The sequence below is a fragment of the Alexandromys fortis genome, unplaced genomic scaffold, assembly GCF_014885135.2.
Source record: "Alexandromys fortis isolate MF-2015 unplaced genomic scaffold, M_Fortis_MF-2015_v1.1 scaffold_102, whole genome shotgun sequence".
Classification (NCBI taxonomy): domain Eukaryota; kingdom Metazoa; phylum Chordata; class Mammalia; order Rodentia; family Cricetidae; genus Alexandromys; species Alexandromys fortis.
In genome coordinates, this window is record NW_026067984.1 from 4611546 (window position 1) to 4627741 (window position 16196).

A 16196-nucleotide genomic window follows, 5' to 3' on the forward strand; every position below is an offset into this window, starting at 1 on the left:
CCCCCACTCCATGCCTTCCCCTAGCTCTTTTTTTTTTTTTTTGACAACAGGAAGAACACTCTAGGAATGTACTTGTAGAGTGCTGGCCCACGATGTACAGCCCTGGGCTCACTCTCCAGCACCACACAAAACCAGCTAGTGCCACTGCCTAAGATCTGACACTCAGAGGTAAAGGCAGGAGAATCAAAAGGTCAAGGTCATTGTCAAGAACAAAGTCTGAGGCTTCCTTTGTTGCTAGTATGTACTAAGTCATGGTAAACACATTCCTTAAACTCTGGCATAACCATCATTTTAAATCCAGAGGTCTGAGCTAAAAGCAGAGACTGTGGTTTAGCACCAAGACATTGAGTTTGGATCCCAGTACTGTAGGAAAAAATAAATAAATAAAAAACCCACAAAGTGGCATTGCCCTTGAAGGTATGTGTGGTAAGCAAGGGATGTTTGGTTCTCTAACTTTTCCAAATCCTAAATTTCACAAGTGCTGCACTTCCCGCTACTGCCAAGTATGTGCCCAGTCCCAGGCACACAGCTCAGCAGCTGTGCGTACTGCGTGTTGACTCCGTCAGGTCCTCTTTCTTCTGCCCGACCATTGTACTTGGCCTCTGAATCTTTCTCCGAAAAATTAAATTCATAATCCATACATGAAGTAAGGTGGTAATGCATTGGAAAAGAAAAATTCCAGGACTAGGGAGAGAGTCCAGTGGCAGAGGAAGGAACAAAGAAAGCCCGCCCAAAATGTTCCTGTTTTCTGCAAACCACTGAGTACAAACTACTGTCACTCCAACCTCTGACTCAGAAGAACTGATTTTTAAGAAGAAAAGTCCACATTTCGAAACTAACTCACTATGTTACTCCAAGATAGACCCAAAGTCCAGTCTATCTTCCTCTGATCCTCCGCCATCTTTTAAGTTATTAAAATATAAGCTCTTACGGGCCTGAGCTGACGAGTGCTGTGCTATCACGCTGGGCAGCCTGTCTGAAGATCTACTTAGGCCGCTGTGTTGTTTCCAGGTGAGTGTTTTCACCCGCAGTTTCTTCAAAGATGGAATGACATTTCTAGACTTGGTAGATCCCTAAGAAATATATTATCTGCGGGTTTTATGGTCACTGTGAGTTCCCAAGGAAACATTATAGGCAAGAAGAGAATAATTTAACATAGCCCTTTGGTGTCATGAGGGAGAATATAAATATTAGTTTTCTGGGAGAAGTAAAGAGAAATAATTGTGACAACTTAAATCCTCATGTCCCCAGAGGACCATGTGTTAAAAGATTGGCTGCCAGCCCACGGCACTATTGGGAGGCAGTAGAAACTTTAAGTGGGGCCTAAAGCCAGGTGTGGGGCACAAGCCTGCTCAGCTGATAACTCAGGCCCAGAGCCGATCGTGAATACAAGGCCAGCTTTTTTCTATATACCAAAGCTCTGTCTCAAAAATAAAGCCAACATCTGGGTGTGGTGGCATATGCATGAGGCAGGCTGATCTCGTGACATAGCAAGTTCCAGGACAGCCAGGGCTACCCAGTGAGCTCTTGTCTCAAAACAACAACAAAGCAGAACAAACCAGACCTACCACAACTAAAGGAAGGAGAGAGAACCAAAGCAGTGGTGGGGCCTAGTAAGGAAGGAGGGTCACGCCGGCTGCCACAGCGTGAGCAGTTGGCTTGCTACACGCTCCTGCTGGGATCCACTACCTTCTTACCGAAACCTTGGCAACTGTGAGCCACAGCTGCCTCCTCACTTTAGAGAGCAGCTATCTTCGGTACACACTACAGAAACACACTGACGTCACACACCAACTTTAAGAGGGCACCTGGAAGCAAGTATGGCTGCAAACAGCACGCGGAAAGGAACTGCTGCACGCGAGACTCACACTCAGGGCTGAGCACACCTACTGCACTGTGCTTGTTACCGGCTCTCTCACGTTCAGCTATGGTCTCCACATAAAACTCAGAAGACGTGTCAGACACAGGAACTGATCCTGCACACACAGGAAACTCAAGGGCTGAGGACAGCTAGGTAGTAGATCATGCACCCATCACGTTGAGCGCTTGGATTCGATCCCAAACACCCAAGGAAAACAAGCACACAACAAAACCAGCACCAGCCTCTGTCTCCTAATGCTAGCCTTCGAGGCACGGGCCACTAAGCCTGGTAAAAGCGCCTTTATTTAATGACTTATTAACGACTTAAAGTACTTGCTACCAACATCGAGCTCAAGATCAGAGTTTAACACTAGCGTTTTCTGACTCCCAGTTGTTATTTAGAAAGCACAAGACAGTAGAGTTGATGATTTTCATAACAGAAAGGCTAAGTCTATGTTTTGTGTGCCTATAAACTCAAACTGATTTAAACAAAATTCCTTCAAGCAACTGTCATGAAAAGTTATCAGAAACAAATACTTTCTATTGATATTTTGTTTTAAGTGATTTTTTAAAAATCCATAGAAAGCTTCCAGAAAGCAAAGAATTTACCTTATTTTCTTCAAGAAATTTCAACTTGACAGAAACATCACTACGCATTTTATCATATTTTTCCTTGTGTATTTGGAACAGATGCTGTGACTGCTCAATTTTTGGTAGAGTGCTTGCATCACGTGGTCCAAGATTCAGTTCTTCCAAATCAGTGCGATACGCATCATATTCAATCCTGAAAAGAAGAAAAGCTATGATGCAGGCCAGAAAACACTGAGACAGTCTGGAGATGGGCTAGAAAGCAGCGCTCGGCCTCATGTGAACAGTAATACGTAAATACGGAAGACACACACACAGTCTATACTTGATGTATTTGAAATCATTACTTCTCTAAAAATAAAGAGCTATTAATGTCCAAAAGGGGTCCTCAGTACTAGAGTGCTTCTTTGGAGTGTGTGAGACCCTGGCTTCGTTCTCCAGCGCTGTAAAGTACACAAGGCATGGACAGACAAGGAGCTCATGGGTAGGTGAGGAGCTGCTTATAATCTCATCGACTATTGCGCCCCCAACCGACAAAATTTTCAACATTTAGCAACCACTTAAATTTAAAAAAGTTACCCCAACAGATGTCAGACCAAGTTCAAAAGTAGTTATCTATTCTTATTGCAAACTGGTTAATACCGATGAGACCCAGTGGGTGAGACCAGCCAAGTTCAGATGGCCCTAGCAGGACAGGAAGCGGAGTTACACTGAGGGTTACCGAGGCATGTTGTACACACACTTTAAGACGTTCTAACAGCCATATGTAAATAATAATATTCATTTAGCTTACCCTGCATGCAGGAAACACTACTGCTACAACAGGAATGCATGCAGACAATTGCTAACGAGCTACTCTACATCTGGGGCTGGACACGGAGTCTTGGAGAGCCACGGTGTCTGTCTCAGCACCTCACACTCTAATCCACACAGGCCACATTTCAGGGTTTAACGGGCACACGTGAAAACGCAACACTAGCGGATGTTAGTCACAGTAGCGTGTAGACAGAGCACTGTGGCCTGGTTCCGTGAGGCGCTTTATCCCACCAGCCTCACACCATGACCTCAGCAGCTGCCAGCACCCCTGTCAGCCCCAGGGAAGTGCAGTACTGTATGGGGGACAGGGACTTGTCCAGCTGCCTGCAGTACTCAGTACTCAATGGAAAAGAAGCAAGTGACTTCTAATTTAGTTAAAAAAGAAAAGAAAAAAACCCCCAGAATCAACAGAGTGATTCACATCTTCCAGTCCAAGAATGAAGAATACTTATTTATTTTTGGGTTTTGAGACAGAGTCTCATTATATAGCTCTGGCTGTTTGGGAACTTACTATATAGTCCAGGTTGGCCTTGAACTCTTGGGGAAAATAAATTAATGTACGATATATATATATGTCGTATGTATATATATCATATATATATCGTATGTATATATATATGCACACACACATGTATGATACATTAGATAATTGTATGTACAGGAAGAAAGTGTACAAGGGGTAGCTTAAACAGAATATCAGCTTTGGGTGTTGATGGGGGAAGAGTAAACCTTTTCAGGCTCTGCCTCTTAAATGTTAGGATTAAAGGCATGTGCTACCATACCCAGCCCAAGCCCAGTTTGTTTGTTTGTTTATTTTTGCTTTGTTTTTAATTTTTCTCTAGACAGGATTTCTCTGGATAGCACTGGTTATCCTGAAACTCAATTCCATAAACCAAGCTGGCCGGGAAGTCCCAGAACTAGAATAAAGACGGTGGACATCAAGACAGACATCAAAACGGGCCAGCCCCCACTGGGGGCAGTAAGCGGTGAGTCCCAGAACTAGAATAAAGACGGTGGACATCAAGACAGACCTCAAAAGCCAAGGGGGCAGGACAAACTTGGGAGCAAGTTAGTTAAACCCATGGGCTTAGAAGCCAAACCGCCTTTTACTTGTTATCATGTCCTCACTGGAACTAGCTCTTGTAGACCAGGCTAGCCTCAAACTCACAGGGATCCACCTGCCTCTGCCTCCCAAGTGCTGGGATTAAATTAAAGGCAAGTGTCACCATTGCCTGGTGTATTGCATTTTTTTGTGTTCCCATTTTTATCCATGACTGGGAACAACAATTAACACAAAATTTCATACACGTATGTATTATATGACGTTGGGAAATAATTAAAACCTTTAGAAAGCTCAGTATTAGAAAAGAGGAGCTGAAGCAAGCACACAGACAAAACAGCAGAGCCAAACCTAGACTAGTGGGATGTGACATCACCCGTCAAACCACGGCCGCACTTTCTAAAAACTACGATTAACTGAAATATAAGCAAAGTTACAATATTGACCTTGCACTCTTTAACTTTGACACTCATTTTGTAGGTGGAATCAAAGCAAAACTCCCCAGCAACGTTTCTGGAAGGGCGGGCACCCAGCCTTCCAGGACTGCCCACCTGGCCTGTTACTCTGTGGAGAACAGGTCCACACTGAAAAGCCTTCCTGGTGCAGGTGGAGAAAAGCCATCACCCTTTATCTTCCCATATTGGACAGTACGTTTCTTTTGTCTGCAACCAAAACCTTTAAGCACAAATCATCCGCACATGGACCACATGGAGAAAGTCGATACCCACCTGGCGTTCTCATACTGCTTTACAGTCAGGAGCGTATCTTCAATGGTTTTATTCACCAGCGTGTTCACACTAGCAATGAAAAAATTAATGGCCCCAAGAAGAGTCTCTCCGTTTTTAGCCAGCAGCTTCTGGGTATCTGCATTATAGCCAAATTCTTCCTAAAACAGAGACGACATCTTAACCACCCACTGAGAAGTCCGTGGCTGTGACTTTGAAATTTTGCACACACATCACCAATGGGAAAATGTCTGACTCGGGATCTATTGACAGAAGCTTTACTTATTCTGCTAATCTTTACATTTATAAGAATCTAAATTATAGCTAGCTACATAATTACTAAAAGTTTGGTAAACAAAAATTATCATTAGCCCAGAGACTCAGCTAAATCCAAATAATTTTAAAAGCTAAATTATTTTGCACTATAAAGGATATTTTTGTTTCTACATTTTGTTTCTCTTACACCATAAGCACAGCTGTTCAGGAAAACGCAGCAGCTTATTAATCAGAGAAGTTAGAACTGCCAGGACCAAATTAGGTAATAACTGGTTAAAACTTTCAGACATAAAATAGATCGCATTCCTTTGTGTGTTTTGATTGAATTTCCTCAAAGTATAAGTACAGACAAGACACATTTCTTTGTAAACTTGGGAGCCAGGTGCCCGTCTTTCAAGCGCGGGTCCTATCTGGACACAGCTGAGGGAGATTCACTCAACACCATCTTCAGCTCGCTCTAGTGAACCGCACTTCAGCTCAGCCAGCACTACAGACAGCTCTCTTCACGTGCGGCAATCTGAGCTTCCCAGCCGAGTGGAATACTCAAGAGCACATCTGCCCAAATAAAGTAATCCTGTTTTACTTGAATTCTCCATTCTGTTATAAAACAATTTAATTTGGGCTATAAAAAAAGGAATATAAAGTTAACTAGGAGATGAAAATTTAATGTAGGTCTACAGTTTTATAATTACATTTCCAGTTGATAAATTATTTAATAATTCACTAAGTATTAGGAGAGTAAAATTACATTGTGCTAAAAAACATCTTCCATTTAAAACAGGTTCATGTACTTTATTCCAGACTCGGTCTTCTACACTGTGGGCTGATGGCAAATGCAGGCACATGTAAAAAGAATACTGCACACGTGCTCTCAAAACTCAAGTGTCTGAAACAATAGAAGACTTTCAAGTTCAAGCCAATTGGAGATATTATAGGGCAAGACCCTCGCTGTCTCAAAAACAAAAGTTTTGTCAATCATTGGGATGGCAATAAATCACGCTACCGTCACATGAGCACCTCTGTAATGAAAGGCAGGGTAGTGGGACGCTTATGACATTTTCTACAAACTAAATCATGTATGAAGTACAAATAAATGTTACTGCATATAAAATAGTAAAGAATACAACACTTTAACCTCTAGAAAGTGTTAAAATAGTATAACTGAGTATATTTATTTTCTCTGGCATCCATTAAAAGGTAAAAGCCAAAATGGAAAAAAAAAAAGTCAGCAAAGAAGAGGAAGAATAGTATAAAACAAAAACTATCTTGGCAGCCAGGCATGATGGTGCACACCTTCAATCCCAGCTCTTGGGAGGAGAGGATGTCGGCTCTCTATGAATTTGAGTCCAGTCTGGTTTACAGAGCTACATCTAGGACAGCCAGGGCTCCAAAGAGAAACCTTGTCTCAGAAAAACAAATAAAACTCCAAACTACATTAATATAAACATAATGGCTAATAAAAACAAAGGAGCCCCTCTTATGGTTTAACAGAGCATGGGACAACACCAATAGGCATGCAGAGGATGTGGGATGAGGACACAGTTGTGGTCGAGAAGGTGGAGCAAGAGAAGCACACACAGCCTAGTTCCTACACAGAGAACTACAGGCAACTGAGGAATACCAAGAGAAGGAGGAACAGCCTTCCCCAGGGGAAAGCACCCAGGAAGGTATCCAAACCAAACGGTCTGCCCCCAAAACACACATACAATAACATTAAACAGGCAGAACAGGTTGTAGTTATGGATTTAGGAACACGAACTCACAAACACACACACACACACAACAACAACAACAATTAATGAAAATTGAGGCCATGGATTTGAAAGAGATCAAGAAAGGGTATGTGGGGCAATTTGGAGGGAAGGAAGGGGAAAGTGATGTAATTATAATTATACTACAGTCTCAAAATCTAAGAAGCAAAAAGAAAAAGAAAAAAAAAAGAGCAGAGAGACTAATGCAACAGAGCAGTACCCTGGAAATAAATCCACCCATGCCTACAACCTAAAGCAAATTGTTGTCCAATGGATCATCTAAAACTGAATTTCTTATTACTGTGATATATTATTATCTGTACCAAATCTCCTATCCACGACTCCAGGACCAAGTGATTTCCTGCTTTAAATGTTCTATTTCTACATGTTGGATGTCTGGCTGTGGAGGGTTTTTATCTTTTGCTCTAGGCAACACAAACAGCCAGTCATCCAAAGAGTCCTGAGATAGTAACAGAAATTCTCAGGAATGTTTCACGTGGCTTGGGATGCAGCAGTAGAGTGGCTGCCTAGCATGCGCCACCCCTGCGTTTGAGCTCCAGCAGCATGTAGACAGAGCATGGCAGTACACATGCAAACCCCAGCATTCAGGAAGCAGAGGCAGGAAAATCACAAGTTCAAAGTCATCCTTGGTTGTAGAGGGAGTTAAGGGCTAGCTTGGGCAAAAGATTTTGTTAAAACAAACAAAAAAATGTTCTGCTCAATATTTATTGAAATAAATGCTAAAAATAAGACCTTCGTTCTACATGTCTGCCTTGGAAATGATAAACATACTCTTATCTGAGTTGTACGGCAGTCCTAAACCTAATTTATCTTAATAATTTTAGTAAACGTATACCACAAGTCTACTCAAACACGTGTTCAACATATCTTGAGATTGCTAAGAGGTTTTCACAGTAAATGACTAACTTACTTTTTATCCCACCTGTGGTGGTTTGAAAGAAAATGGTCCCTTAGGGAGTAGCATTAACAGGTGCTACCTTGTTGAAGTAGGTATGGCCTTGGGAGGAAGTGTGTCACTGTGGGGGCGGGCTTTGAGGTCTCTTTTGCTTGAGCTTCACTCAATGTGACAGTCAGTGCACTTCCTGTTGCCTGCAAGATGTAGGACTGACTCTCAGCTGCTTCTCCAGCACCGTGTCTGCCTACATGCCACTATGGCCCACCAGGACGATACTGCACTGAACCCCTGAACTGGGAAAGAGCCACCCCAATCAAATGTTTTCCCTTATAAGAGTTGTTGTGATCATGGTGTCTCCTCACAGCAACAGAAACCCTAAGATACCACCAAAGAATCATCACAGTTATGGTTCTTTGTGGGCTTGGGGAGGTTGTCAATCTTTTTCCTTCTCGCTCACCAAGAACCTCCAGCCGGCATCTATTCCAGGTACAAATCAATCATTATACTGACGTCATCTGGGCCTTCTTAAAGACTGCATGACATCTTAAAAGAAAGCCTCGAAATCCCATTTACATTGGGGTTTGGGGATATAGCTCAGGGGTATAGCACATGCCATTGGGTTCAATGTCCAGCCCAAACAAACACAACAATGCCAATTTTGCTAAGAGTTTAGCAAATCACAAATGGAAAAATTACCTCTCAGGATACTTCTATTAGCCCCCTTACACCCACAATCCCTAAGAGTTATTTTAAATAATCTTACGTGGAGTTCTAGAGACTTCAAACTCAGGTCAGCGAACGCATCTCCAAGCTGCTTTTGGGTGTGCACCATCTGGAAGAGCTGTGTCGCCAGCGTCTGAGCCAGCTTCAGAATGTTCTCGTACTTCTTCTTATTATCTCTTAATATATCGATCTGAGCTTCCAGTTCAAGGTCCACCGTCCTCGAGCCGCGGCCTAGTTTCTCAGAGATGATTTGCCGGGTGCACTACAATGAAAAGATGTGCTTTGTTTAGGGAGGGAAAAAGAGAGAGTAAAATACTGCAGCAATGCAAAGTCCTACACCACATTGCATAGACCAGCTCTGTACTGGGAGTGGCCGTTAGCAGGCGGAACACTGCTCCCTTCCCAGGACCTAGGAAGATATTCACAGGCCTGCCTAAAACTACTACTAAGCTAAGGAAGCTCTGACACTCCTAGCTAGTCTAACTAGCCAAGTGATTGTCCACACAATCACTTTCGGGTTTACTGCTGTTGGATAGAGTACTGAAAGCCACAGGGATACTGATAGTTCTGAAGAACAGCACCACTGTAAACAGGGAAAACAAGACTGCCAAGATGGCCCCCTCTTACCGGTTACTTTTCTATCTCGGGTAAGTAATTTGCATGTGTTTGGGAAGGGAGAATGACAAGGAAAGAGATGGGGAGGGGGAAGAAGCAGGAAGAAGATGAGGAAGAGAGAGCAGAAATTCCCCCAAGTTCAGCACAGTATAAAACTGTTGATTTATTCTGTCTTGGAAACATAACACTTTTTAAGAATGGAAAGTAAGCTTTCTGCTGGGTGGCGGTGGTGCACAACTTTAATCCCAGGACTGGGGAGGCAGAGGAAGGCGGATCTACAAGAGCTAGTTCCAGGACAGGCCCCAAAGCTAGACAGAAATCCTGTCTTGATAAATCAAAAAAAAAAAAAGAGTAAGTTTTCTAATAATAATTTTTTAAGAAAATAAAAATTGTATTCCATCATTCAAAGAATAATCGTGTAAGGTATCAATATATTCTTCATCATTAAAAATATAAAATATCACTGAGTGGTGCTGGCATGCCTTTAATCCCAGCACTTGGCAGAGGCAGGTGGATCTCTGTGGGCTCCAGGTCAGCCTGGACTACAGAGCAAGTTCCGGGAGAGGTTCCAGAGATGCACAGAAACTCTGTTGCAAAACAAAATAAAATAATTAAATAAATAATTTAAAAAGAGATTAAGTTAAAAAATACAAATACAATTTTTTAAGAAAACCCTAAAAGGTGATAAGAAGCCAGAAGGGACTTCCATTCAGGCCTTGAATCCACCTTCTCATATTCATTTCCTTACTTCCATCTGAACAAATAGTTGAGTATTAGGTGAATAAATAAAGGTTAATATCTTTAAAAATAGGTTAATACCCTGTTTTATTTATTTCTTTTTATTAGTCTGCTTTTGTTTCTTTTCCTATATATTCTCTATAATAGAGTTGGAGCTCAGTGAGGTATGAAAATCACAGGGAATCCCAAGCAGCTGGCGAATCTGCCCTCCTGCAGCTGCAGGATTACGTCAGGGGATTCCTGGGTAATTTGGTGTGGATGAGATCTGTAGACAAAAGCAGTAACTGTTAGAGCAGGTAAGGTGGCTGAGGGTCACGCTGTTCTGAAGACAACGGGGATCTGCTGACTGGGTTTAAAGTAACAATGGCCACACCACAAGAGGACTGGCAATGGCCACACCACAAGAACAGAAGCAAAGAAAACAAAGGGAAAATCCATCGGATTCAATGACTGATAAGATATGAAGGATCAACAAGAGGAAGGGATGAGGATTTCCACTTAATCAGTAGTTCTACTGAAAGAACGTAAAGGCAAGAACCATACATCCCTACCCCTGAGAACACAGGGGCGAGGACTTACACGGAATGCCCCCCCAACCCCCCGTGAGGACGGTGAATGTAGGAATTCCTTTTGGCAGAGTACGGCCAGTGTTTCTCAGGCCGTGTGATGACGTGAACTAAACAGCTTTAGGAAAGATTCACGTAGCAGATTTCAAAGCACTGTTATCTTATTAAGAAAACTCGGGGTTTTCTTATTAAGAAGGTTCGGTAGTTAAAACACTCGCTGCTCTTGCAGAGGATCCAGATTCAGTTCCCAGCATCCACACCCCCAGTCCCAGCAGATCTGGTGCCCTCTCCTGACAGGCACATGGCATACACGGCGCACATATTTACACGCAGGCAAAACACTCACACACAAAAAAATAAATAAATCTAAACAAAATTAAGACAACTTGTTACAGGGTGCTGGCCTAGCACACACAAGTTCAACCCCCTATATGGCAAGAAAGGCGGTATTTTTATAGAGGGTTTCAGGTTGTATTTTAAATCTATTAATTGAAAGAATAATTTCACTCTGCTTTAGTCCTGACACGTAAGAGAAAACTGCTGTGTGTAAAATGTAGACAGTTTTGAGCTGCCAATCAGACTTACAGCGCTATGCTCCTGCTGCAGCCTGAGCTGTCGGGGTTTTCATCTGGAGGATTCCATGACTTGTAGCGTCTGATCAAAAGTACTAAGTGGATTTGTGGCTTGAATGGTTTGTAATGTATCAATGTGCAGTAGATGTAAAAACCAGCTTGTTTTACTGAGTTCATTAGGGGAACAGCTATGCTGAATTTATAACCTGGTGCTGCCTGTACAGTTACAAATTATTACAGTTACGAATTATTATTACAAGATCACAGAGTTTCCCACTTTGAAGAACGAGTGTGCTATACAATATCACAATGAGGCCACACTCAGGGGCCTGAGCTGATAGTCCAGGTAGCTCAGGATGCTGAACTCAAAGGATCGTTGGTCCCAGAAAGGGGAGCCCTGGCTGGCCAATGACGTGAGACTCTGTCTCTTAACAAGTCAGTGAATTACCAGAAAAGGAGAACGAATGGGCACATCTACAGGAGCTCTACAGCTAAAGGTATTCTGAGACGTGTGTGTGTGTGTGTGTGTGTGTGTGTGTGTGTGTGTGTGAGTGTGTGTGTGTGTGTGTGTGTGTGTGTGTGTTGAGACAGTCTCCAGATGCAGCCCTGACTGGCCTGGAAGGCAGAACAATTCTCCTCAGGCTTTGGCCCCCTAAGTGATAGAATTACAGACATGCATGTTTGTTTGTTTTACATATGTGTATTATTTGTCAGAGTTAACTGTTTTAGTAAGTCTTTTTTTAATCTTTTGTATACTAAATTTTAAATTATATATAAAGACAATAATGGAACCAATTATTTTATTTCCAAATTGCATGTCCATTTTTGATGGCATTTTTCATGTTTGTATAAGAATGATAAAAATGGGGCTGGAGAGATGGCTCAGTGGTTAAGAGCATTGCCCGCTCTTCCAAAGGTCTTGAGTTCAATTCCCAGCAACCACATGGTGGCTCACAACCATCTGTAAAGAGGTCTGGCGCCCTCTTCTGGCCTTCAGGCATACACACAGACAGGATATTGTATACATAATAAATAAATAAATAAATAAATATTAAAAAAAAGAATGATAAAAATGATAATGGGAATAACATATAAATGAAAAGTCTTGGAGACAGTTAGGGTAGAAATATTTAAAAATTACAAACCTTGTATGTGTTGAGACTCCATTTTCTAACAAGTTCTAATTTTTCCATTGCAGGATTTTTAATTTCATCTGCTAGAATAACTGCTCCACCTTTTGTGTGTGTTCTCTGGCCACCTGCATGATCATAACAAAAGACAAAAGCAAAATCCAGATAAACTCAGAGCATGAGAGGAAAAAAAAATGAAACCTGATGCCATTCACCTGAACTACGTAATCATAAAAAACCACAAAGGTTCCCACTGCATGAGCCTCTAGAACCACGTTAGGATAATTTCCTAATCACTTACAAATATTTCTGTCCATTAAACAAACATGTGGTTTGTCTAAATTTAGGAAACAAATTCTGCTCCAAACTTACCTTAAAAACCAAAAACAGAGATTGGCTGGCTGGTCTGTGGGACATCTATACCAGCGCCGGGCGCACGCTCAAATCCCTAGCACAGACGGTGGGGAGGGGCTCAGCTGGCCTGGCTGATGTGAAAGACACTGAAGGGTGATGGTGTAAGACAGCCACGGCTGACCTTTGGACTACACATGCACATATACGTGCAGGCACACACACACACACACACCCCAAAAATCAGGGTTTCTTCCAATAGCCAGATTGCTTTTAGTATAGCTTTACCATAGACCTAAGAATCAGAGCAATGCAAAGATAAAACGCTAATGCTATACAAAAAAGTAAGTGTGGTTTTCATGGTTTGATTTTGAAAGTGTCCCCTTACATGGCTCAGGTTAGCCCTGAACTCTTCAGCCTCAACCTTCCCAATGCTGAGATTACAGGCAAGTACTAATAATCCAGCCTATTTTCAAGTACTAATAATCCAGCCTATTTTCAAGTACTAATAATCCAGCCTATTTTCAGTATTTTGTTGCAATCACAGACTATCTGTATGCTGAGGCTGGCGAGAATACACAACCTTCCCACGTGACCCACTCTCAATAACATGGCTGTCAAAGTTCCCTTCCTGCTGGCAGAGGGCAGAGCTGCAAAGCCGAGAGGTTAGAATCAAGTAAGTGGGCCTATACCAACCAGAGAAAAGAGAGAATGAATTAAAACAAATTACATTTTATTTTTTTAACCTTTAAAAATCATTAAATTTCAGGTCTGAGATGCAAACTAATTGCTTTGAAAAGACAGGCGGCAGCTAGAAAAATGATTTCTGTTATCGTTAGAGAAAGCGGCAGCAACAGCCATAACAGCCAGAAGAGCGCACGCCTAGAAACACAGAGCAAGCACTTATGAACGGAGTTAGGATGGCTGCAGCAGGAGAGGCCCTTCATTCTGATCAGTGAATACCTGCAGAGACAGTTAGGTCACCTCCTTGTTGAGCCAGTTGGCCCGCTGCAACCCTGCTGGGAGACAGAACGGACGGCAAAGGTGGCGCTGAGGAACCTGGAAAGGGCAGACATTAAACTGTAAAATCCGCTTCCTCCTGCACATGTGAGACGTCTACTGACAGAGATCGACTGACAATTCCTTTAACACGGTCGAACACTGCGGTTAAGATTACAATTAATATGCCTGCTCTCCTGTGGGAAAAGACGATGCTTCATGTTCGCAAAGCAAGGGCTCCCACTCACAGAGCCTTCTCTCCAGCTCTAGTCGGGAATATTTCAAAGCCTATAATAAGATATTATTTCAATTACAATCTTCCCAGGTCTTCTGGATAAAATTTATATCAAATTCATTCATGACAGGAATGACTCAGTATTTACTTTCTATATAATTAGCAAGAAATGTACATATCCCATACACACATAAACAAGACAGCCTTCAGTTGTAATAGTATGAAAATCCGCTTACATTGAATTCAAGTATGTCAGACCTAAAGAGACTACCATTATCGTTTAAAGTAGAGATGTATGTCTCTTTGAAGCTATTAAATTACAAAACTTAAAACTAGACTGGCTGAGCTGGGCAGTGGTGGCACACACTTTTAATCCCAGCACTCGGGAGGCAAAGGCAGGTGGATCTCTATGAGTTCGAGGCCAGCCTGGTCTATAAAAGCTAGTTACAGGACAGGCTCCAAAGCTATAGAGAACCCTGTCTCAAAAAACCAAAAACAAGCAAATAAACAAACAAAAAACCTAGACTGGCTGATAGACATCAATTAGTCTGAACAGACACAATAAAGTTGACAAAGAATGAGGTTCAGGAGGTCAAACAGCTTCGTATGGGGAAGTTCACAATCCACACAACAGGATCTCCACTGTCAAATTAAATAATCAGTCTACATGGAAGACATTTCAACAGGCTGTCCAGTCTAAGAGCCACGTTATACAAAGACCATCTCTATTGTCTAAGGCACAGGGTTCCCATCATAAGGAAGCAGTAAACACAAGGAACCAACGACCAGAGTTCCGTGTCTGCTGACCTCGGGAACAGAGCTCTGCTGTTCTATTATTACAGCTCATACAGCACAGGCCGTGTGTATAACGTGTGTAGCCAGTGATACAGCTTCCACACTAAATGGCAAACAGGGTGGAACTTCAGTTGTCTTCAGAGGTGCCTACCATTTTCCATATTTTCAGAACTGCAAGCCTTTAGATTTGTGGCTTAAATTAGCCCTCCCAACTAAACTTAGCTATCAAAGGTGCTCACTAATTCCCACAAAGTACTCTTAAGAATCCAAAATCATAATAGAGGTACACACCTCTATTCCTAGGACCCAGGAGAGGTGCCTGATGCCGGATTGTCATTTTGGGCCACCCTGAACTACACCTGACTGTAAGACCTTCTCTCCCAAAAGAAAAAACAGAACATAAAACTTTATTGTTTTCTTTTTTAATAGTTGCTGCCTTTTAAGCTACAGCTGTCCTAGTCAGCAATTTTAACTCCGCAGAACCAGCAGCACTGCAGGAGCTGCAAGCAGCCCGAGGAGAGTCTGTTCCCTGGGACACAGGCTCTTTTACAGCTACTTATCTAGATCTCTGTCCCTCTGAAGAGCTCAGGATTCAAAGGCAGAGGTGGAGTCCTGCTCCCCAGAGAGGCTGAGAAGCAGCAGCTCACCCAGCCCTTCTCCCCCCCATCTCCAGAGAAATCCTTCTGTTTTTTTCTCACCCCTCATAATAAACCCTTCTCCCCCAGGCTCCTCCCTACAACTTCCAGTCAGCTAACTGCTGACTCAGCCTCCCAACCACAGGTGAAATTTTCTTAATCAAACACATCTTTGCATCATTAAACAAATGTTCCAGAACATAAGCAAAAGCAATACCCCTTAAAATGATATTCTACAACAAAACCTAAAGATCTTGCTAACTGACTAAATTTGGTGGAATTAGCCAATTTCCTCTCAACAGAAATCCTGGCAGATGCAGTGATTACAACTCTCATTTAAACAACAACAACTCGGACCAAGCATTTGTCCTTGTTAGGAGCTTGGATTTACTTTTGACTGTGTTGTTACTGATCCTGCCACATTTTTGTTGTTGACCAGATTTAATTTTTAAACTTTAGAAACAAGTAGAAAAGTATATTATTAATTATGTAATAACTTAGTCAGCCTTGTGTCCAGAGAGCTAACAATGACCTAATACCTCTAAGCTTCCCCTAAGACTCATGTCATTCATTTCAGTGCTCATTCCTACACACGTCTTAAGACAGTGCCCTTAAGACAACGGTGTCTCCAGTAAGTGCTGAACTAGCTAAGTACGCAGAATTCTCTTCTTCTGAACTAGTTAAGTACACAGAATTCTCTCATGAACACACCGATCTGATCATTAAGGCACTGTAGGTTAAAACAAGCCTTATAAACTCAGTTCAAAGAGAGGAACTACTCCCACCAGCACAACACATAGTCATTCCAATTTGAGTATTAGAGAGTATTTACAAGCAAGTGAAAC

General features: G+C 42.2%; 1 protein-coding gene across 13 annotated transcripts in view; it reads right to left on the minus strand.

Moving 5' to 3' along the window:
• Arfip1 (ADP ribosylation factor interacting protein 1) overlaps positions 1-16196 on the minus strand; it is a 57864-nt gene that overhangs the window by 13651 nt on the left and 28017 nt on the right. For 12 of the 13 annotated variants that reach the window (XM_050158806.1, XM_050158808.1, XM_050158807.1 and 9 more), the window contains 5 exons: positions 13651-13746; positions 12352-12464; positions 8756-8977; positions 5053-5210; positions 2470-2644 (listed from right to left, as the gene is read on the minus strand). In XM_050158806.1, coding sequence (XP_050014763.1) covers positions 2470-2644; positions 5053-5210; positions 8756-8977; positions 12352-12464; positions 13651-13746 — 764 coding nt within the window. The remainder of the gene's footprint in view (positions 1-2469; positions 2645-5052; positions 5211-8755; positions 8978-12351; positions 12465-13650; positions 13747-16196) is intronic. The other variant, XM_050158810.1, reaches the window with a different exon arrangement.